This window comes from Cinclus cinclus, chromosome 3, assembly GCF_963662255.1.
Source record: "Cinclus cinclus chromosome 3, bCinCin1.1, whole genome shotgun sequence".
NCBI classification, from domain to species: Eukaryota; Metazoa; Chordata; class Aves; order Passeriformes; family Cinclidae; genus Cinclus; species Cinclus cinclus.
The window spans coordinates 2,366,408-2,390,083 of NC_085048.1; the positions used below are offsets into that span (position 1 = coordinate 2,366,408).

Genomic DNA, 23,676 nt, shown 5'->3' on the forward strand with positions numbered 1-23,676 from the left:
GTATCCATGTAGAAACCAGTTTGATTATAAATTGAATGGAACTGCATCTGTCATGGACAATTTTTTGAGAGAATTACCTGACTTTCTTAGACTAGGCATTAGCCTATTTTTTAAATCATCTTCTTTCTATTTAGCCAACAATTCGATTTTTTCAAAACCCTCCAGGTGAATTTTGCAATCAATTAATATTCTCTCCCTTGTACAGTCCAGTGGAGGTGTCCCTGTCCATGGCAGGGGGGTGGAATGAGAGAAACTTTAGGGTCCCTTTCAACCCAAACCATTCTATGATTGTATGAATATGCACTGTATTAACCCCAAAAACACAGAGGGCGTTTTCTGCAAGATCTCACATTCTGATCACCTTTAATGTATTTTTATGGCAAACACAGGTGGAGAAAATGCCCCCTGGAAATTTGTTACTTGGAACATACTCACTGAAAACATACTCTGCAAAATTGGGATACAGTACATTGGCTAAACACCAAACAGGAAACTGTTGTCAAAATTAACTACCAGAAAAGCCATGGAAAAAATTAAATATATATATATTATTGGGAGCTGTAATGAAATAAGTTTAAACGCCTCTTCCAACCCAAACCACTCTGTGGTTATTGTACAAATAAAGCACATTACTGCATGAATTGAAGGTGTAGCGTCTTTTCTTAAGTAGGCCAGCAAAACCCCCTCTAAAACCAGAAGCGTGGACAGGCCAGAGGATGGCCATGACACGGATGAGGACATGAGGTAGAGGCGACTTGGGCTCCATGAGGGTCCCAAAGCACTGGGAAGAACGCCGCGGGCAGACTTGAGAACAAGCAGAATTCCACAGAGGTGCTTCTCAGGCACACGGCCCAGCGGACAATGCCCATGGAAAGGGATGTTGGGATAAAGAGACACTGAGGACACTTGGGCTATGCCCCTGAGGGACCACCGAGGCAATAAAAATAAAAATACTGGGGGTGGGTGTGTGTGTGTGTGTGTGTGTGTGTGTGTGTGTGTGAGAGCTGTCTCGCCGCCGCCCGGCAGGGGGCGCCCTCCTCGACCCTCCCTCCCTGGGGTTCCCCCACCCCTCCCCCTCAGCGGGCGATGTCTCCGCGCCACCGCCTGCACCTCTTGCTCTTCCTCCGCACCCTCCACGGCTCCGCCTTCGGCATGGGCGACTGGGCCTCCCGCCTGCCGCAGGCGACCGAAGCGCTGCCCGGCAGGACGCAGCGTATAGCGGTGCCAGGTAAGTGCTAACTCCGTCTCCTTCCTCTCCTCTCCTCTCCTCTCCCGCTCCCGCCCGCCGCCTCAGCCGCGCGCCCCTTCCCCGCTCTCCGCCTGCGCATGCGCGGTGCCCTGGCGGCGGGGCGGGGCCTCCGCGGCGCGTGCGCGCTGTGGGGCAGGGCGGGGGAGGAACATGGCGGCAGCGGGGGGTGCGTCCCGTGTGGGGAGACGGGGACAGGGAGGTAAATGTGCTTTGGGAAGGTGTTTATGTCGCGGTTCACTCGCGCAGGCACGTTTCTTGTGTGCCCTAAGATGGACAGGTTGTTGGAGCGTGGCTCTGTGTTGGCGCAGAGAAGCTGTGGCTGCCTCTGCATCCCTGGAAGTATCCAGGGCCAGGCTGGACAGGGCTTGGAGCAGCCTGGGATAGTGGAAGTTGTCCCTGCCTCATGGTAGGGGGATGGACCTGAATAAAGTTTAAGGTTTCTTTCCACCCAAACCATCCTGTGATTATTTTCCGTATATTCTTTTGGCTATGTGTGAATTTTCTCTATGTTTTACTGACGCTAGCAACAGGCTAAAAGCAGATTTCCTTAACCTTTTTTTTTTTTTTTTTAATAATAATGCTTAAGTAAAACAATGATATGCTGTGTATCTTCTGTGAGTGTTCTAGGAAGAAATCATTCCCTGGGAGGGTGGTGAGGCCCTGGCACAGGGTGCCCAGAGAAGCTGTGGCTGCCCCTGGATCCCTGGAAGTGCCCAAGGCCAGCTTGGACAGAGCTTGGAGCAACCTGGGATAGTGCAAAGCCTTCCTGCTCATAGCAAGGGATGGAATGAGATGAGCTTTGAGGCCCCTTCCAACCCAAATAACTTGGCGATTCTGTTTGCGAAGTGCTTTTAAGTTCTTAGTAATTCTTCCTGTTATTTTTCTCCCTTGAGTAAATGTGTGCAGTCATGTAAGCAAACTAGCAACCCAGAGTTAAGGAATTTACTTGCTGACAGTCCTCTTAGGAACTGAAGATGGAACTGTCAGTGCTGTTCAGGAGGAATTTTAATAGCATTGAGGTGCTCTGACATATGTATTGGACAGTTCACATACAAGGTATTTCTTGAAAAAGATGTTATTTATATGAATGTTTGCTGCAGACTCCTATGGACCCTTACAAAGTATGTGCACTTAAGGCATAAAATAAATACTTAAACACATCAAGTGTTGTGTAAGTGCTTGTGGAAGAATTATAAATGGATGATGGCATAAGCCCAGTGGTCAAGAGGATAATGAAATCTTGCATCTTATAGATACTTAGTAAAAAGCTGAAGGTAGTGGTCAAATTAAAGGTATCAGGAAGAATATTATTTCTGATGTAGATATAGTGGTCTGAGAGGAGGGGTGCAGAGGTGGGGTTTGTGCAAATACAGTAGTGAACTCCAGAGGTGATAACAAGAGTACCAGGAATGGCACCAACAGTAGCACATTGCCATGATTAAAGTGGTAGCTTAATGTTATTTGTTGAGAAAAGAGTGGACAGAAGACACACCAAACTCATTTTATGCTGACTAACTGCACAGGTAGAATAATTTTGGGTTGCTGTGCAAAAAGCACCTTCATAAGAGCAAATAAAATTTTGTAAGCTGTTTTTCTGTGGCTAAATGGGGTATTATGTATTTAAAAACACCATGACCCTCCAGTGAACTGTCAGTGTTACAATAACATGTAAACTGCTCAGAAAGGAATGGCAATTAAAATTTTAGGCTGATGATCAACTCAAGGCTGACTGACCTTGCAAACCCTTGCAATGTTAATAATTTTTTTTTGTGATTTGGGAACCAGGACTGGACTTGGTATTCCAGGTGAATTCTTACCAGTACAGCATAGAGGGATTTTTCCTTTCACTGCTGTCCAGAGTCCAGTTTGCTATCTCTGTGAAAATGTGCACTGTGAGCACATTTAACCTGGCATCCAGCAGGACCACAGCTCCTTCCCAGCAGCTCTGAGATCATCATGCTCTTGCTGTTGACCTCCCTGAGTTTTCTGTTGGTGTAGACCTGGAACTTTTCCAGGTCTCCTCGGGTGAACCTCTGCTGCTTGCTGTGTCTGCTCTCGCTGTGTGTTTAACGCTGCCCTCGGATCTGCTGAGCTTGTTTCCTGTCACATCACTCACGTTGCTGCTTCAGCTATTGAATGATTCTGATCCCAGCATCAGCCCTCAGGGTCACCTGCTGCCCACCAGGCATGAAGGTATCGATCCCTGCCTTTGGAGGCTGCTGCTCCTGCCCATTTTTGACATGCAGGCTGTTTCTCCAGCCAGGACTTTGTCAGCTCCCACAGCAAATGCTGGGAGAGAGGATGTCAGAACCCTGCTGAAGTCAACATGTGCTACAGCCACTGCTCTGCCTTGCTCTGCACAGCCATCATTTCAGCCTAAAAGGGCAGCTTAGCTGGATTTGCCTTTGGTAAATGTGTTGGCTATTCCTGATTGCTTTCTTGTTCCCTATTTGACAATAATTTCTAAGAGGGCATTCTCCATGATATCTTTTGGGACTGAACTGAAGCTGAGCATCCTATACTCCTTCAATTCTTTTTTTTTTCCCTTTCTTAAAAGTGATTGTTACTGTAGCCCAGATCTCATCATCAGAGATCTCCAATCACTGTGGTTTTTCATTATTTCTGATCTGTCACAGTGCTCTGATGGCGACACCAGCAAAGTTGACCTCCCAGCTCTGGAAAAACTCCATATGGCTCCTTGGATTTAAACACATCTAGCTTTAAGTAGCCATAACCCATTTTTCCTCACATTGTTTGCTGTTTTTCTTTCTGACTGTACCAGTCTGGAGAGGTTTTGGAGCAGTTGTTGTTTGTGGAGACTTGAGCAAAAGAGGTTTTGAGTACTTCAGTCTTTTCTGTACACACTTCTGAACTGTCTCCTTTACTCATCCGTGCACCTTGATTCTTTCTGAGCTTCATTTTACTCCTGTAATTTTTGTGGGTACATTTCTTATTGCCATTTATGTCCCCAGCAAGGCTGAACTCCAGCTTTGACCTCGCTGATTTTGTGCCTAAATGCTGAGGTGGTGTTTTCCTGTGCCTCCTCTGTTGCTTGTTTTTGGCCTCTGTATCTTATTGTGTTAAGCAGCTCTGTGTTTCTGATAAAGTTCCCAGATTTTCTACATGACGTTTTGTTCCTTAACTCTCTTAGAAAGTTTTTTTCTTTAAAATTCAGACGAATCTGAAGAGCCTTTTTCTCCCTCTGGCAGCCTCCCAGGGCCTCTACCTTTCAGAGGCTGCAGCTCCTCCTAAGGGACAGAGTAGGGGCAGCTCCAATCTCTGGTCTCTGTGACCAGGGACAGGGCCCAGGGAATGGCTGGAGCTGTGTTAGGAGAGGTTTGGGATGGAAATCAGGGAAAGAGTCTTCCTCGGGAGGGTGTTTGAGCACTGGAACAGCTCCCCAGGGAATGGGGACATTCCTAAAGCTGCCAGAGCTCCAGGAGAGTTTGGACGGTGTTCTCAGGGATGCACAGGGTGGGATTGTTGGGGTGCCTGTGCAGGGCCAGGGGTTGGACTCAGCGATCCTTGTGGGTCCCTTCCAACTCAGGACATTCTGTGATCATCCCATATATAAGCCAGAGTTCTGCAAGTTGTAAATGCTAAATCTGTGTACGTTTCCAGCCTTCCTTTGGATCCCCGTGTCTTCTGTCTTGTGGTTACTGACAGGACTGTTTCCCTCGGGAGCTCTGTGCTCTCAAGGAGTTGTGTTTCAGTAGAGTGCAGCTCCCCAGCCTGTTTTTCTGTGCTGGGAAGGATTATTCCTAAATACTGCATAACCTGCTCTGATCCCTGCTCCAACTGTGTGTGCTGTGCCAGCTCTCTGGTTCATGTCACATCAGACACAAGGTGTGACCACACCTGGATGTCCAAGTGAGCCAAGCTCTGCCTTAGGGTGCAGCACTTGAGGAAAACTTCTGCCAGAGCTTTCTGCACCTGAAGTGTCCATCCTCTTCACCTTCAGTGGTGTTGGCAACATTTTACTTTCCTAAGTGAAGAGCTGCAGAGCATTTAGCTCTTTGTCTCTTGGAGAACCCATTGATTTCCTTCTCCTCATCCTGATGGGATAAAACATCCTTGGAGCTCCTTCCTTGTGCCGCAGCAACCACATCTGCCACAGCAGAGCTCCCAAAAGTGAGGCTGCTGCTGAGATCCCTGTGGAGGAGCACCAGGCTCTTCCCAGAGTTCAGCTGGAGGGAGGCTGAAGTTCCAGAGATGTTAGTGCACGCTGAGGATCCAAGAAAATCATGCGATTAGACCTGGATAAACCACTCTGCATTAGTTGAAAGGAGTACAGACATCAGCAAACTTCACTTACTTTTTTGTAAGCAAGTTGAGTTTATCAGGATTTCATAACTGGGAATTGGAGTTTGTTATGCTGTTTTCTTTCCTTGCAACAGAGCATCTGCATTCATTTTTTAAAATCACTTCTTTCATATCCTTGTATAATGGTACAATATGATGTTGTGCTTTATAGTAAAAACACACATTATTTATTTATTGCTTCCACCTTTCTAGTATAACTACTTTTCAGAGTTAATTTTAGTTTGATTGCTGCTGAAACATGGCTGTGTTTTCTGAGTAAGTAAGGATATATTGCTTACACTATTTAATGAACTATTTTATTTTATGACAGTGGTAGGAGCAGTAGTCAAGGAGCCCTATGAATGTAGATGTTTAGTAATATATATATATATATATATATATATATATATATATACACATGTACATATACGTACACACACACACAGAGTTGTTTTTTTTCCTGCTAGATATCCTGAGGTAGCAATGTATAATAAATTAAAAGAATGTTTTTCCTACTGTTCCCAATGAACAGTGTCAGAGAATATCTTCTTACATATCTGTAGTGGCTTGACTTTTTTTGAGGCAGAGAAAGTGCAGTTCATGGGTAGAGAGCCTTAGGATTGTTCAAACCCATTAGGCCTCTTAGCTTTATATCTAAAGATTAATAGAGCAGTAATTACAAATGTGAAGGAAGTCATGGTGAATTTTAGTCTGACCTTCTGTGTAAAAAAAAAGAAAGCACAGCATTGCCACGAGTTAATTCTTGCTTGAATCAGATCACGCTCTTTAAAGAAAACATTGATTAAAAATGTCATTTGACAGAGGATCCACATGCTCTCCCTGTTAGTTTTTTTTTTACCATTCTTAAGACACTGAACAAGAAATTATTGTGGTCAAACCAGTGGCCTGTGGTCTGGTACTTCCTATGTCTTCAAAATAAGGAATAAAATGAAAAATATTCATGTTTATTTCCTTTACTGGTTAAAAGAATTCGTAATCATGAACAAATAAAAAATGTTTTTGGACATGAATTTTGCATCACTGTATTTTATGTCTAAAATAAAGATTCTTGAGTGAGATTATACCTCAGGGCAAAACTTCAACGTTCATGTTAAGGTTTAGGAGGATTTCTTTCTTCACGTTTTCCACTGCTTTATTTATGTGGTACAGGATTCTACATAATGATTTAATTAGTTGTCCATTTTTATTGAGTTTGTATGAAATATGGGCCAGAAAAAGCAAGACTTGACTTCCATTGCAGTTCAGTGGAGTGTGTTGAATAACAACGTCGTATGTGGCTTAGCTCTTTCCCAATTGCAATTTACCTTTCTAACTCAGAAGAGTTAATTACTTATTTCTTCATTCTCATTTCTTCATTCTCATACTCATTTCTTCATTCTCAAACACACTCAAGCCATCAATTTCCATAAATTATTAAGTTTCATTACAATTTTGTTGTGTATGCCAAGATTGAAAGCAGAATTCACAGCAGAGAAGCACCTCACCCTAGTGATGGTGTATTACCTGAAAACACTTCTCAAATTTGTGGTTACAACTTCTTTACAGGTACATCCAGGATGAATTTCCTTGGAAATCCTGCCTGTTACAGCTTTTTTTTATTATCTAATTTTTTTGGTGTGCTTTGTCAGGTCATTCTGTTCACACACTAAACACCCTAATTTTGAAGCTGTAAATATTGCGCTGTCGTTGGAAAAATACAAATTACTTTTACCCCCTCCCCCATTGCATTTTACATTTTAGAAGGTGCTACAAGGAGAAGCAAAGATTAAGTCAATAAAAATACATTTTGCTGTTGTTGTTGCTGCTTGCATGTGCTTTTTTGCTCTTGGCAGCTGGAAAACAACAGCGCAGAGCAAGTTAACAGGCACAGAGGATGCTGGAGAGATAGAACGCATACAGGAAATATATTTATATATATACAGAGCTGCACATCCAGCTGCTAAATGCTGCTTTTGAGGTGGAATAACCCTGACGGAATAACCCTGCACTTAACCTCTCACTACATCCCAAGAGAAAATGTGACATCATTCATCACTAAACCCCTCAAAAAAATAACCGAAAAAAGTGAAAAAAAAAAAAAAAGTCAGTAGTTCGAGTTCCTGGAGCTCTGCTTAGCATGCGGCTCACAGCCCGGGGGTGCGGAGGAAGCGCTCCCGGGGCTTCTCCTGGCAACAGCCCGGGTTGCCGGGAGACAGCATCGCCTAAATGGGGAGAAACTTCACCCAACTCCTGCATCCAAATGAGGCTTGGTGGAGGCTTCTCGTGCTGATGCCGTAATTTCCCTCTCTGAAATGAAAAAGGGATCCAGAGGATCTTTACTCAGAGGGGGTTGTGTGTGGATGCTGCTCCGAGGGATCATTCAAAGCTGTGCAGTCAAAGGGGATAATTATTCCTGGGTGAAGGTGGTTGTGGTGCACAGGGTTCAGGAGCTTCTCGTTGCTGGTGTTTTGAAAAGGGATGTAAATGTCTGAATTTGCCACATTTGGGGTGTTAAACCGATCAGTTATAAGAGTTAAAAACAAGGTTATATTTGCTCAGGTTGTTTTTCCTGAGTAGAGAATATTTTATCTGATTTTTTTCTGAGTCCTGCGATACATTTGGCTGCTTTGGCTGATAGTGTCCATTTATCTTCAGTGCAGGAATGACACTGGACATTTAGGTAATGTTGTGTTCTGGATCCCACATGTCTTCCTCTGGAATTAAGTGAATGTATATCCCAGGCACAGACATGGAATTAGGTATCCCACTGCTTCTCTTTGCGCAGCAGGTAGGAGAGTGTGGGGCACACTTTACCTTGCAGCAGGAACAGGGTGGGACAGAGCACTGGAAGGGGCTGCATGGTGCTGCAGCAATACCCAGTTAGGCTGTCACAGGTAGAACAGTCACTGGTGTGTTCGCTTCTTCAAAATACATTTAAATCAGGGAAATAGTGCCCAAAATGCTGTTTTCTTCCACTTTTCTTCCAGTGACCAGCTCACGTGGAGGTGTCTGTGTGATAACCAGCCATAGACAAGAGTCCTGGCTTTGCTCTGCTAATGACCTCTCCGTGTAGTTGATACTCAATGTAAAGCCTTTAAGTTTTACTTATTGCCCAGGGTCAAAAGCTGTATTTTTATTCAACTCTCTACACCAAATACCGGTTCACAGATTCACAGTTTTTTTCCTTTGTTTTCTTTAGTTTTCCTGGTTCATGCTCATATGCAATATTGCTTGTAATGAAGAATTTCCAGTCAGGTTATCCAAATGAGAGTGAAGTTGTTTAGACATGGAACTGCAGAGGTGCAGCATTTTTAGTTCCTTCAGAACACACAAGGAGTAAATAATAAAACTCCCCACCTTAATTAATTTGAGGTAAGATAAATGCAGAATAGCCCTTAAGGCAGATTTAAGGTAGCTTGAATATTTCAGGTACTAATTCCTGTGTCTTAGTCCTTTTGTGTTTCTTTGATGTACAGTATTTCCTTTTGAATTTCTTTCAGCTTTAAAAGCTTCTCTGGTTTAATTAATGTCTTCCTGTCAAATTTATACTTTCAAATTACAGTGGTGTACATTGCCTTAACTTCAGGTTTATGTAGTTTTTATTGAATTTATTTTTACTTTGCAACCATTGAATTATTTGGCTTGTAATTTATTGGGTGATAGACATTGCTTTATTCTTCCATGCTTATCTTTTAATTATTATGTATGGAATTTCTGTGATATGGATACATTTGATTATTGCACTTAGTTTGTTGCAAATTTTTATGATATGTACGAAACTCACATTTCAATTTCCAGTACAATTAAAATAATGCACATAAATAAGCTGTTAGTACAAATCGGATAAAAACCTGTGCAATAAAACCATCCCAATCCAGGGATTGTTATTGCAGTTTCTTATGTATTGCTCATAGTTAATTCTTGTTGCATATAATGCAGAATTACTGGAGATTGGATCTTTGTTTTGAAAATAAGATCTTGTTTTCTGTTGATAAATGTGTCCAGGTAGATTATACCTATATTTTTACTATAGTATGGGATTTAATTTCTCAGGAATTTGACTTTCTAGGTGCCTCCAGAGATTCTTGAAGGAATGCTCGCATTTCAGGAATGGCTGAGAAGCAGAACTTCAGAGGAAACTAATTTTTTTAGTGTCCCTCAATGTGAGACAGAAATCCCTCATCTTGAGGACATTTGTTTAAACTTGAGGACTTTGGGGATAGAGATTTAGTGCCTGAGTCTCTGGCTCAAAACTTTTAGGAACCCAGTGAGGAATGAGAAGTGTTGTGCAAGGGACAGACAGTGGAAATGTCTTTGTGTTTCTGACGTTCCCCATTCACCATTTACAGGGCCAGAAATGTACTTTTTGATTCATCGAACGTTCAACTCCTGAAAATTTCATCCCAGAACTGCTGAAATGGGAGCAGGAGTTGGGGGAGTCTGGCATTGATGACTTAACAGGCTGAGGGAAGAGAGGGATGACTCCAGAGTCCTTGGTGGGACTGGCAGGGACTGGTACCTGTGTATGGCAGAATGGGATCACAGGATAATCCAGGTTGGAGAGGACTTCAGGAGATCATTGAGATTGGGTTCTGTGGATTGGCAGCTGATCTGCTCCTCTTGGAGAGGAAATGTCTGTAATCATCTGCTCCTCCCAAATGTTGAGTTTATGTTTTAAAAAATGCCAAAATTCCAAGTCAGGGAATCAGTTGCTGATTTGGCAAACTGCAATAAGATTTTGTGTAAGATCATCAGAATCAAAATAACTGCACTAGAGGTATCATTACAATATATAGGGTCTATGTCGACTGTTTCTATTGCTTCTTTCTTTTGCTTATGTTCTTCCTTAAGGATTCTTCTTCTTACCTAAAAAGGGATATGCAAACTTTCTTCTGCCCTTACTGAGCTTGACTTGGGAGCAGAGATAAAAATCTCATCTTGAAGAGGTTGCAAGGTTGCACTCAGACAACTTCTAATAGAATAAGTTTCTCACAGAATAATAATGCTTCATTTCAGTAGGATCTTGAGTGACAATTTTCCAAGTTACCACTCAGAAAGGGAACAAGAAAGGGAAGAAATGAACAGGCAAACCAAATGTAGAGGGTGGATTCTTAAGCAGAATGTCCTCTTATGTTCTAATATGTCTTTATATGAAGAAAAGTACTCGTAAGATGACCCAGAGATAAGTTTACAGTTGGTTCTTAAGATACTAAGTTCAGAAAGTCAGAACTTAGAAAAGATCCTTTTTCAAAAACCACTTTAGGGTTTTCTGACCCTCATCCACTTTGTTAGCATTTCTTATAAATCCAGTCATAAATGGGTATAACTGCCCAGGAGTTCAGCTGCATCCTCTGGAGTAAAGCAGCAAGACCAATCTGTTTGCCACATTCTGCTTCTGAAAGGTGTCTTCTCATGTTGGCAGCTGAACACAATTCCTGTTTAAACCCCGAGTTTTGAGCACTGAAGGGATTTGGGGTGGGACCTCACACCTCCTGTCTTCCCGTTGAGTGGCTTTAATGCATTTGTTTTCTTACCAGTTGTCGACACTTCTTGATATTTGATGCAGTCTGGTCCCTTGTGCCATTTTTAGTCATCAAATTGCTTTTCAAATGACTTGAAAGATGCTGTCTTTTACTGGAGGAGGATCCCATCCCACTCAGGAAAAGCTGGATGCAGCCTAATGCTGCATTCCCAGGGTGGGAATTGCAGATCGTTTCTGTGACTGTGAATATGCCCCTAGCTGGGGATGTGGAGATGATTCAGATCATCCTTAAATCCTTGGAGACATCCTGTAGACAATCCTGAGACATCCTGACATGGCTCTGTCCTTTCCCTGGTCAACCAGTACGTTCCTCTGAAATTCCTAGATCTGGAACCGTTGCCAGTTGGCAGTTGGGCACAACATCGTGTTTTGGATGTTGTTGGCTGTGCCTGGGCTGGTGACACATGTCCAGAGGATGGGATAGGAAGGAGCCATCAGCTGGATTTGAGTATTCCTCCATCAGGTCCTTGGTCGGGTGGAATTGCAGACTCCCACACCCACCCTTTTGCATTATCTTATTTCTCCTTAAGTCCTTGTTTAAGGAGTCGTCTTGGTGTTAAACATTCACACACCAATTAAAAACTACTCAGTGTTTGATGTAGTTTACAATAACTAAGAGCAAACTTTGAATGAGAGTCAAAAAAGTCACCAGATGTGTATTTTATCCTTTTGGATACCTATGCACAGACGTTCCCAGGTACTCCTGTTGTGAAAGTATTAAGTATAATGGAAGTGGAAAATGAGGAAAAACTCAGCATTCTCTGGGCTGATGGCTAGATGAAGATGAGAAATTCTGAGATACTTATCTCTGTAGAACCATTTAAAAGATTTAATTAGTGAAAATTCAGTGTCTGAAACAAAGCACTTTGTACCTGAATTTTACAGTAAATCCCTCTATTAGTGCAAAACAAAGAATATGTTATTATTCCTCATAACTGGAATTATGAGAGCCTAACTGGACCAAATTTTGGATGAATTCTCTTATTTATTTGATTTTTTTAGAGCCTCCATTTTCATAATAATTGTAGATATTTGAGAATTTCTAGCCATAAGTCTATTTTCACTCCACCCAAGTTAACTGTAAATGGATTTTGTTATGAGTAACTATTTCTGCCTCAAGTTCTGTGCATTTATTTTTCGTGTTGCACATTGCAATCACTTTTTAAATACCACTCAGCCCTGCCTGTAACTGTTTTTCTCCTGAGAGCTAAAAGGAGATAATAAACAATGGTACCAAAAAGATTTAAAAATCCATATTACACTTTATGTTGGAAGTGTTCTGGGTGGTACTGGATGGAAAGAATGGGAAAATATTTTACCTAGGAATGCAAATTCTGTTGGCTATGCTCTGGAAACCATCTGGTCCTAAAAAAACTGAAGAACACGTTTCGTGGAGATTGATCCATGCATTTGGGATTTCAAATTGGGCTGGAATGCCAGCACATGATGAGCAGCTGAAGGATAATCCCACAGTGGTTTTAAGAAGCTGTTGACAGCTTCCTATAGAATTTGGTCTTGTCATTTATTTGCCTTGCAAAGCTGCAGGACTCCACCCCACAGTGTGACAGTGCCAGCCCTAAACCCACTGGGCTTGTGGATCCACTGCTTTGATTTTCACCTGGATTCAGCTGGAACTCTCCATTCCTGGGGCTGATGTTTTCCGTGTCATGAGAAGGACCACAGTCAGGCATACATGATGTTGTCAAAATGATAAATGGTACATGCAGCTGGTAGAGGGGCAGCTGCCAGGAGGAGGCAGTCCATCCTGGACAAGAATTAATTTGGGACGGTGCAAAACAAGCTGCCAAAGGTGGTCCCTGTATTGACTGGCCTTGGGAATCTGCAGAACCTGAGGCCCTTGCAGGTCTAGTCCATCATGTTCCATTTTTTCATGCATTTACAGGCCTTTATGCTTGTGTTCTTGTATATTTTTTTTTTCATTTTATTTGGTTAATTCTTGAAATGTTGACGTCAGCTCTTGCTGTCTTCCCTTGCCTGTTCTCGGTAGCTGCAATATTCCTTCTTTTTTTTTCCTTCTCTCAGTAGTCCTTCTCATTTTATTGGTCTCTATGTAATAGTTGCATTCACTCACTTCTATGTTCTTAGAGCTTCCCCAGTGTTTGGCTGTTTAATAATAAAACCCAGAAAAGTGGAGAATTAATAGGAAATTCTTTGTCATCATCTCTGTATGAACAGCCCAGGTAAAAGGCACCTTTTTCCTGTCACATGATGCACTTTCACCCTTCAATAATAAATCAGCAAAGCATCTGGCTCTAAAATTAGACTCCTAAAAATCTCTGGCTTGTCCTCAGAGGCATTGGTTTCACTAATGTCTAATGGAAATGCCCACAAATAACAGGAGTGTGACAGCAGAAAGACTGATAGAGTTAGCCCTGATATTCCAATGTGATTATTTTTAAAAATAAAATATTTTAGGGACTATCACAGCCAGACTGACCTCATATCAGGTGATCAGGATGAAATATTACACAGCTTTCGTTGGTCCATGACACTGAGGTGTCCAGCAAGAAAGAGAAAAAGGGAAATAAAAGCTATACCTGACATTTGAAAGTAACTTTTTGGGGTTGTATTCCAAACAGAACAGCTTAAAAAACGAGTTACTTCTTCTATTCTGAAGTTTTCCACCTGGGAGGTGGGAAATCATTCTCACTTCACAGGTGCACTTGGACAGGTGTCCAGGTATACCACACTGTGGAGACACAGAGGCATTTGAGAGAGATGGAAAAATTCGTGGATAAAAGGGAATATGACTCCATCAGGAGGCTTTCGCTGGGAGAATTTTAAATGAACAAATTCCAGCGGCATGAAGGTAAAATGCATAAAAGATCGCAGAATCATTAAGGTTGGAAAAGAGCTCTAAGATCATCAAGTCCAAGATGGAAAAATAAAAAAAAATTGAAATGAATGATGACCAAGGCACAGATCAATATTAATTTTTTTCCTTAATTCTTCAACAAAAGACCAGTAATAGCTAAGATACTGCGAAAGGATAAATCTGGGGATTTTTCTCTGAGCGTGGGGCTATAGATCGTGTTGAAGGACAGAGCTCCACATGATTCTGTAATGGTAAACAAAAAAGGTGGTCAAATTTGGACTGGAGATGGATAGGAAAATACTTGGGAGTGATGAGGAATTTGACTCTTTCCATCTTTTGCGCGTTTTAAGAGAATAATGTCAAAGAAACATCAGTGGGACAGCTGGAGAGAGGAGAATGCTCAGGAGAAACATGTGAGGGTGAAAAAGCACTTTATGGAGTCACTAATACAGAACCTGGTGTCAGGTCAGGTTGTCTGGGAGTTGAGTACTGGATTATTGCAGCTTTCCAAGGAAAAATCCGTAGACTTTGTGCAGGAAGGAAAGGAAAGGGCTGACTTCAGAGCTGTGGGAGACAACAACAAGAAGAGCAAGCTGGAGAAGCTGAGGGGGAACACAGTGAAAACCAGGCAGAAAACATGAAAAAAATGGCCCAAAACAAGGTGTGGAGAAAGTTTTATGTTTTCTTCCCATCTAGAGGATACTGAACGTTCAATTCATTGGGCTGGAAACTTCTTTATGTGAAGGAGGAGAAATGAAGGAGGAGACATGAGTTCTGTTGAGAGATACCAACACCTTGGACTGGAGGATGCATCACTGGAAGGTGTCACAAAGGGAGCTGGGAGCAATTCCAGTGGAATGGAGTCCTTAAAAGGAGAAGAGGAATTAGGAGAGCTTCAGTAAACGACACCTCGGACAAAAGGCTTTAAGGCAGGAAGAGTGGACTCGTTCCTGCACATGAGATCCACTCTAGTTGTATCCACTGTCTTTGAAGCAGTATTTTGAGGGATGAAATAAGACTCTTCATCCAGTTAGCAAATTCTTTTCATGAAAACATTTGGCTGCTCAGAAATATCTTTGTTTTTGCTGTCTTAACTTTCACTAAGAGTAATGAAGGAATAGTTAAAATAGTTCATTTCTATTGGAATTTTATATATATATATATATATATATATATATTTAGTATTGCTGAAGTCCCCTCTTGTCAATGCATACAGTTTTTGAAGGAAAACTAATTAAAAACTGAGCATTTAATAGCGATTACTGTAGTAGTGTAGCCTTTCAGAGTTAATTCCACTGTCAATCATTTCCATGAGATCCTTTTGTTCCTGTGTTGATGCCTGATGGTCTTGCAGTAGAGTGACACCTTAGTTTGCTGTCAAGTGCACAAAGAAAAGAAATAGATTATACATATTTTTTTCCCAAGCTGGCCCTGTCATGAGGATGCAAGGTGCATTTGAGGCAAAAATGTGATTTTAAAGTTAAAGGTGCTTCTTCTGGAGTTGGGAGGCTACTTGGAGATACATGGATGGTTTTGTTAGAATCATTGGAAGCAAGACAAGGGGAACCTTGGGTGGATGAAGGGCAGAAAATTAACCTGTTTGTTTTTTTTTTTTTTAATATTAAATAAGGTCACTCAATCTCTGACAGAACAGAACCTTTAGAAACAGAGAGGGATTTCCTTGGATATTGGGAAGGAATTGATACCTGTGAGGGTGGTGAGGCCCTGGCACAGGGTGCCCAGAGAAGCTGTGGCTGCCCCTGGATCCCTGGAAGTGTCCAAGGCCAGGTTGGACAGGGCTTGGAGCAACCTGGGCTAGTGGAAGGTGTCCCTGCCCATGGCAGGGATGGAACTTTATATGGTCTTTAGGATGGTCTTTAGTCCCTTCCAGCCCAAACCATTCTATAATTCTGTGAACTTCTGAGACTCTCTATTGAATAAACTTAGGAAAATCAAACACTTCAGGATTTTTTTTTTCCCTCAGAATATTCTATTTAGCTCATTAATGTAATGCATGTATTTTAAAAAGTTGGCATTTTGCCTTGGCAAATGGCTTGAAGATAAAAGAAAGTTTATTCCTGTAATTTTCCTCGCATGAATTCTTGTCATTTTGAATATCTTGAATGAAGTTCCAAATGTAATTTTCTATCCTTAAAGTCTTACAACACATCAGAAAATTTCCCACCAGAGTTGACTGTTAACGCTGAGCCATTTCTGCTCCGAGTGCCACAAGAACTTGAGCTGTTGAATTAACAGATGACATCATTGGATCTATGGATGTGGGGAGATTTATTTTTGTATATGGGCTGGGATCTGATTTCTTACTAATTTTCAGCTGAATTTTAATAATGGTGGAATTGAGAAGACTGGTTGTTTTCAAGCTGGAGTTCAGATCAAGTTAAAATGTGCGTGACTTCTGGGTGTGATCTTAATTCAAATCTATACATCTCCTGCTCCTGGCATCTTCCCATGAGTCTGGGGAGGAGAGAATGAAAACACAGTATTTTAAGGAGTATTTGGTGCTTATTAAAATTACACATACGCCCGCCTTCCAAAGAATCTTGATTTACTGCAGGTTGTTCATGTGTCGCATGCGGACATTTTTAGCGAGCAGATTTCTTATCCCTGCGAGAACAGGGAATGGCTTCCAGTGCTCCACGATCCGGGAGCACAAACGTTGCATCCATTGTAAAAGGTAGGGAACCATGAAATCTATAAAGCTGATTTGGCAGGAGCAGCGGCTGTTGGTGCCAAGATTTGGTTACTGACCCACAGTTTCCTGTTTGGAAATCTATTAATTGATTCGCAAAGAGCATCTTTTTGGAAAACAAGGATTCAGACAGGCTGGCACAGGCTGGAGCTCCGCCAAGACTGCTCGGGAAGGTTGCCATGCTGGGAGCGAGCGAGCGAGAGAGCGAGAGAGCGAGCGAGGCGAGGGAAGAAAAAAAGGCAAGACTTGGCACGGCTCAGTCAAATCAGCTTCTTTTGTCTGCTGTCTCGGCTTGAGCTTCGCGAAAGAAAACCGTCCTGGGGTACAGAAAAACTCACAACTTTTTTTTTTGGTTTTCAAACTTCCATCGCTTTTTAAGTCTCTTGGTCTCTTTGGGGAAGTGGTGGTGACATTAAATGACGTCCAGTTAGCAGTGAGTAGAGAAATAAAAGCTTTTAATGAAGCCACCACAATGTCAGTTTATACATATGGGAAATGCGATATTTGGTGATTTTTTTTTTTTCCTTATGTCTGATTAAACTCTAATGCAGCCGAGTAACTTGGAAGATAACAGAGGGAATGTGTAAATAAGAGGGAGAATTTTCATTTTTTGCAGCAAAACAAAAACTTTTCATCGACACAAACATGCTTTAAAACCGAACCTGACCTCCTTCGGAATACGTTCGGAACGGGAATTCCAGCGTTTCTCTCGACAGAAACGAACTTTTAATGGAACCTCCTTAAAGATTTCATCTGACCCAGCAGTGAAGTAAGAGTAGAGAGAAAGTTGTGACACCTCAATAGAAAAGTGAGTATGTTCTTAAAGCCACGATGTTTGTTTTTGCTGCTTGGTGCTGTCCTGGCTCCATGTCCCAGCCTTTAGGGACAAACCTGAAGACCCAGCAGGACACACCGAAGACACCCAGGCTATGCCTGAAGGGCAAAATCAGAGCGTGGTTATTCTGCTCCTGCTCTCAAACATTCCCTTCGGTGCATCTTCCTAGAGAGCATCTGAAATCGCTGAATTTTCTACTTTTAGAAGCGACAAGAGATGGAAAAATATCGGCTGCTGCCAAGTGAGGAATGTCTGAAGATGACACAGTTGATGGCATTGGATACGGAAAGTTCAGTTTGTAGTTACAGAACCTGTTTGCTGCAAACAGTGAGAAAATCTGCTCTTTTCTCAGGAATTAAAAGAAAATGGACTAAAAAAAGATCAGTGACGGCTGAAGCGTGGACACTTCACCATTTCAATAAAATGATGGACCTAAAAGTCCATTGTTTTCTCCAAAGGTGCCTGGATTTTCAGGAAGAGAGGTACCTGCCTTCTGATTTCCTGGGAGCAAACATGATCACACTGCCTATTAGGCCTGGATATGCTGGGATTATCCTCCTGCTGCTGAATAATCATCAGCATTATTATTTCAGGGAGTAACTGTAAATCGTAGATTTTTACGGCTCGGCTTTGCTTGGAGTAAGTATTACCCTATCCTTAAAAACTGGATTGTTCAGCCTGTGAGATGTGCAATTCCTGGCATGCTGCACAAGTACATTTCTCTCATTCTTCTCTGCTGGAGGGAAGAAACAACATTAATGGAAAGGTTTTTAATAGGAATGTGTTTGTGTTTGTGGCATTTGTATTATGAGACTGCTAAAATTAACTGGTCTTTTTGCTGATGTCAAGAACTTGGGTTACTTAATATTACATTAAATTGGTTTCTTAGCAAGATCTGTCTGATTTTTTTACTACATCAGTGAGCCTTTTGAAAGATGCTGTAGTTAAATAGTGGGTAAGGTGCTGTTGTGATTAATATTTGGTGCACTGAAACCTTTTAATAGGGTTTCTTAGGGAGTTTTGAAGAAAAATTTTGATTATTCACACAGCAACCCTGTCTTTCTAAATCCTTAAAAAATATCCTCAACAGCTGTGTGTGGGAATAGGTATCCCATGGGGGATTTCAAATGGATCCTGGGTGGAAGGGGAGTGTTTGGAGGAGTTGAGTTCTGTTCTCTGTGTGGTTCTTGTCTGTTGTTCCTGTGCAGGCATTGCCATGGGATGTGATCAGGGGTGTGCTGGGCTGAGTTTGCATCACAACAGTGCCCTAAGTTTGTCTGTCCATGGGGAATTCTGGAAGAAATTCCCTTTATTTCTTAGAAATCGTGTGCGGTCCCAAAGCATTTGCTGTTTTCTTTATTCGTGACATTCCAAACCAAATCTTTACTGGGTGCCCCTATTAAACTTCAGAAAACAACAGAAAACATTTATGGTGCTGCCTCTAAGGGGAATATTAAAATGACCATTACATTTCGAAGTGATACATTAAAATAACTATATTTCTCTCCAAAGTACCTAAATCATTTTGTAAATTCAGGTTTTAAACATGATCAACATGTGGGTGCTTGCAGTGCATTTATAAAGAGAAATATTTGTACAAATATTTCAACGTCTGTGGACACTGAAGTTATTTTGAAGCAGTTCCTACAACGTTGAAAACACTGTTTATCTCTGAAATATCTCGTCCAAATTTTGGGTTCCTTAATGAGATGCACACCACTGCATATTTCTTTTGGGCCGCATAATAGAATATTTTTCTTCCTGCTAAACTCTTTGATTTTAAAAGTTCATCCAAGTGGTGATTTTTCGGAAAATATCCCAACTTGGCAGTTTAAAAATGAAATTAGAATTGCAAGGTTTAAATGGTTGGAACCTGAACATTGGTTGGATTGCATGCAAATGGAATTTCTGGTGTAATTTGACATGGTTTATTGTATTTATGTATTTTCTTTATCAGTTGTAGTTTTCTGGGTACTTTGATTATTCATTGCCACCATTCATCTGTGATCCTTAATTATAGGATAGGTTTAATAACTTCATAAATGAACAATTTCTGTTTAATTCTTAATGAATAATTAATACCTATTTTAGATTGGATTGTACAGTTCCTTGATGTGGCATATTTCAGTGTGGAGATGAGGGTTGGTGGTTGGGGTTTAACTTCATTTTTGTTATTCAACCACAGATAATATTTCACATTAGAGCATCATGTTTGATACTGGGATGGGCCAATGCCTGATTGCACTTGTGGTGATTAATAGGACATAAACCAAGGTTTAGTCTGCTGTTTTAATTAGTGTCAAACTAGTTTGAGATCAAAACTGGCCTGGAGTGGGCTTAATTTGTGCCTTTTACATTGATATATTAAATAATTTTAAAATCAACGCTTTCTCTGAACCCATGTGGTTATTGGACAAGGAAGAGATGAGCAGTTCTCAGTATGATTGAGAACTAAATTCTCAGATTCTCCCTAAATATGGTTGTAGGACAATAATATAAATGTTGAAATGCAGTTTATGGAGGTATTTTGTGTTATTTTGCATGCCTATAGCCATGGGAGATTATCTTGATATTCTGCATATGGTAGAATTCCATGTGCTGAGGTGTCCTCAACATCTAGAAAAATATTAAAAAAAATTAAAAAGTTGTATTTGATATATATATATGTCTTAAGGCTCTTTCTATTTACCATTTTCTTTACCATTAATCCAGAATAATGGCTTATTTTGTAGTTCACCAGTCCAAAGTGTTTTCTCTTGGCACAGTGGGATTGGCTTGGGTGAAATTCCACTCCTTTATTATCTATAGGCCACAGTCTTTATTCATAACACAGAAATTTTGAGGAAAATCAATATTCTTTTGTCCACTGTAACTCTTAAAATATCATTTAAGTGAGTTGAGAAATTTTTGTAGTTGTTGTGGAGGAATAGACACCTTTAGGAGGTGATGAGGGAGGTTGTCCTATCAGTTCTGCAAATCACTCTCTCTGTTGGCTGTAAAATGTTGGAAAATAGAAGGAAAAATGGTGAGGGTATAAAAATATTAATTTGTAGTATTTTAAGAAATGTTATCTGCTATATTCTCATTTATTAATGAGGAATAGCTCACAGTTCTTTAGGATCTAACTGATTCTGATAATTTTCTTATTGAAATTGTTGTAGAAAGAATAGAAGCTTGTACTGTTAGTAATTATGGACATCCATGTTTTCCTATTTTTTTCTATAATTAAGTTATGCCCAGTGTACATCGGTTCCTCTGAGTCACTACAGCAGTTTTCCTATATTTATTGGATGCTATGGAATTGAAAGTGTTTTTAGGGCTAAATTACAGGTCAAGCAAAAAATTCCCATTATTGTCTTTCCTTTACATTTGTTTAATCACATTTTATTTTGCTAATATTGCCAGGATCAAGCACAGTCTTGGTGTCATCCTTTTTCCTGTTTGCTGCTGACTTCTACAACCTGGGTCAAATTCTGGTTTGTCTGAAGTTACAACCCATCAAATTTTGGGGTTTTAAAACAGGAAATGCACAGCGTTTGCATCACTCTTTGTCCCGTGTGCTCTTATCTTGTTAATCAACAGATTAATAGGAGAGAAATCAGGGAATACCCAATCTCTGATTTTGAGCAGGGACACCTTCCACCACCCCAGGTTGCTCCAAGCCCTGTCCAGCCTGGCCTTGGACACTTCCAGGGATGGGACATCCACCACCTCCCTGGGCAGCTGGTCCAGGATTGATGGTTCATACACTTCCAGATCCACAGTTTAGGAATTAATCAGATCCCAAGAAAAGTGTCTCCCTCATATGGACACAACACTTTTACTGGATGCCAAAAGCAACTGGAATGTCTGAAGAAACGTTTGGTTTGGTTCACTAAACTCAATGAAAATGTCTTCCATATACATTAATATTACAAGAATAAGAGAAGAAGCATGAAAGAACAATGTTTTTTCTCTGCTGAATTATAGCAAAGTGGCAAATTTCTTTGACAGTCTTCTTGGATTATGCGTGTAAGGGTTCCTGCTTTTTTCTCTGTCACATAACAAGGGTTTAGTCCTCATTCTCCAAATGTAAACTTTGGGTTTCAGCACTGAGAGGTTTCCATTGTATTCATTTTTCCATGCAAACCTTCGCCCCTTTTACACCTCAGCACAGCACCAAGTGTGCAGTGTAAGAGTAGGCACAGAGTAAAAGTGCTTTGCTCCATGAAAAATTCCTATATGGGTTTTGTTTTGGAAGCCCTACAGCCCTTTTTTTTCCTGTCCTAGAGATAGCAATAGGAATAAAGTCTGTTTCTTGTTCATCTAATGTACAGCAAGTAAAAACTAAGAACTCTTACAGACAGTACAGTGCTAAGATGATTCAAATTTTTGTTTTCCACAGACAGTGATTTTGGTAATTAAAATTCCATCCCAGATTAAAGCACCTGCAGAGACTGTGGAGAGGATAGACTGTGAGAAAATGTGTAGGTTCAGGAGGAGCATTCTGAGAAAAATAACAATTTCTTCTGACCTGTATTGACAGAAAAGGTTAAATATGGTAGGTTGGGAAGTTTTACACTGAATTGTAGGTGGTATCCTCTGATAAAATCCTCTCCAGGAAATTTGTAACCCCCTCTTGTTTTAGGCATTTCTAGGAGCAGCCTGGTGTTTGCCCGTGAGTTTCCATTATAATCTGTTCCCAGTTGGAGAGAGTTGCATTGCTCTGTCCTTGCTTGTGAATTGTTTGTTCACTGTTCATCTTCTTTCTGATCTCTGTAGGTGGGAAGGCAGGAAGAACCTCAAGGAAAGAGAGGATCTCTACTTGGTTAAACTTACTGCTTTCATTGACATGGTGGAATTATGGAGTGAGGAATCCTTTGGGTTAAAAGGGACCTTAAACTCCTCCAGTTCCACCCCTGCCATGGGCAGGGACACCTTCCCAGGGTGCTCCAAGCCCTGTCCAACCTGGCCGTGGACACTTCCAGGGACCCAGGGGCAGCCACAAATTCTATTCCAGGGCCTCCCCACCCTCACAGGGAACATTTCCTTCCCTGTATATAATCTAAATCCACCCTCTTTTGGTTTAAAGCCATTCCTCCCTCTCCTAATGGCTTCATTACCTACCTTTTATATGGCTTTTGTTTATATGTATGGGTTTATATTTATATTTTATAAGTCCTTCCATTAGTTGATCACAGTTGTGATGCATTTCAAGGGCTTGAGATGTTTTGTTCTGCTGCCATTACACTTCTGGCTCTACTTTTCTGTTTTTGTGTACCCAATGAAAAAACTTCATATAAATGAATTGTTGTAATGTCTGCTGTATTTATTTTTTTAAAAGCTATGATTAAACTGGTAAGCTCATAGTGTTGGTGTAATTTTGCATTTCAGATACATTCTGCTGTTGCAATAAACCCCATTGTCCCAGTATGATGCTTTTCCTTTCACGGGGATTCACGCTATAAAACATAATTCTTTCTCTTTGGTAGAAATTCATCTAAAAAGGGAACTGTTAAAAGCCAATATATTTGTAGTGAATGAAGCAGTTTTAGCAGAGAGAACAATGTGGTTCTGCAGCACTGTCTCACTTTCTCCTCTTGAAAATTGCTCTGGTGCAGGAGACTGTTGTGGCACTTATTTTTATAGTTGGGAAACATTATTCTTGTTATTTAATTCAGCTGCTGACATAATGAGTGCTCGGCTGTAATGAATATTTGATGTGTTTATGCTAATGTAAAGGGCCAACTATTGCCAGTTCTCTCCAACCTTTCTAACTTTTTAGACAACAATTTCAAGAGTGAGGCACTTTGCCCAATGTGTCTTGGTGAAAAGGGAGAATATTTTTATGAATGCTCAATTAACAACTTGTAAATTCATTTTCTTGTGGTCTTAGCTGTTATTCTGTAAAATTTTAACTTGAAATGGTCTCTTTAAAGTCTCAGGAGAGAACTGGGCCAGGATCAGGAATCTGAAGTGTAGGTGTGTGGGACTCATCACTCCTGTTTTCCCTCAGTCAGCAGCCAGAGCTGGGCATTTTTGGGCAGATTTGGTCATTATCTAATTCCAAGCTATTGGAGCTGCAGGTGGAGTAGTCCTCAGTAAAACACAGAATCTTCTAAATAATTTTCTACTAAAAGCAGCATAAGAAAGACACAGGGATATTTGAAAGGGTTGAGATGAGAGGACAAAGATGCTCCCAGGGCTGGAGCCCCTCTGCTCT

At 41.0% G+C, this 23,676-nt stretch overlaps 1 protein-coding gene across 1 annotated transcript in view; it reads left to right on the top strand.

Moving 5' to 3' along the window:
* Positions 1-1,086: 1,086 nt before the first annotated feature.
* The window catches only part of MSRA (methionine sulfoxide reductase A), a 233,517-nt gene continuing 210,927 nt past the window's right edge, over positions 1,087-23,676 (top strand). Inside the window, exon 1 of the mRNA XM_062488383.1 lies at positions 1,087-1,228. Coding sequence (XP_062344367.1) covers positions 1,087-1,228 — 142 coding nt within the window. The remainder of the gene's footprint in view (positions 1,229-23,676) is intronic.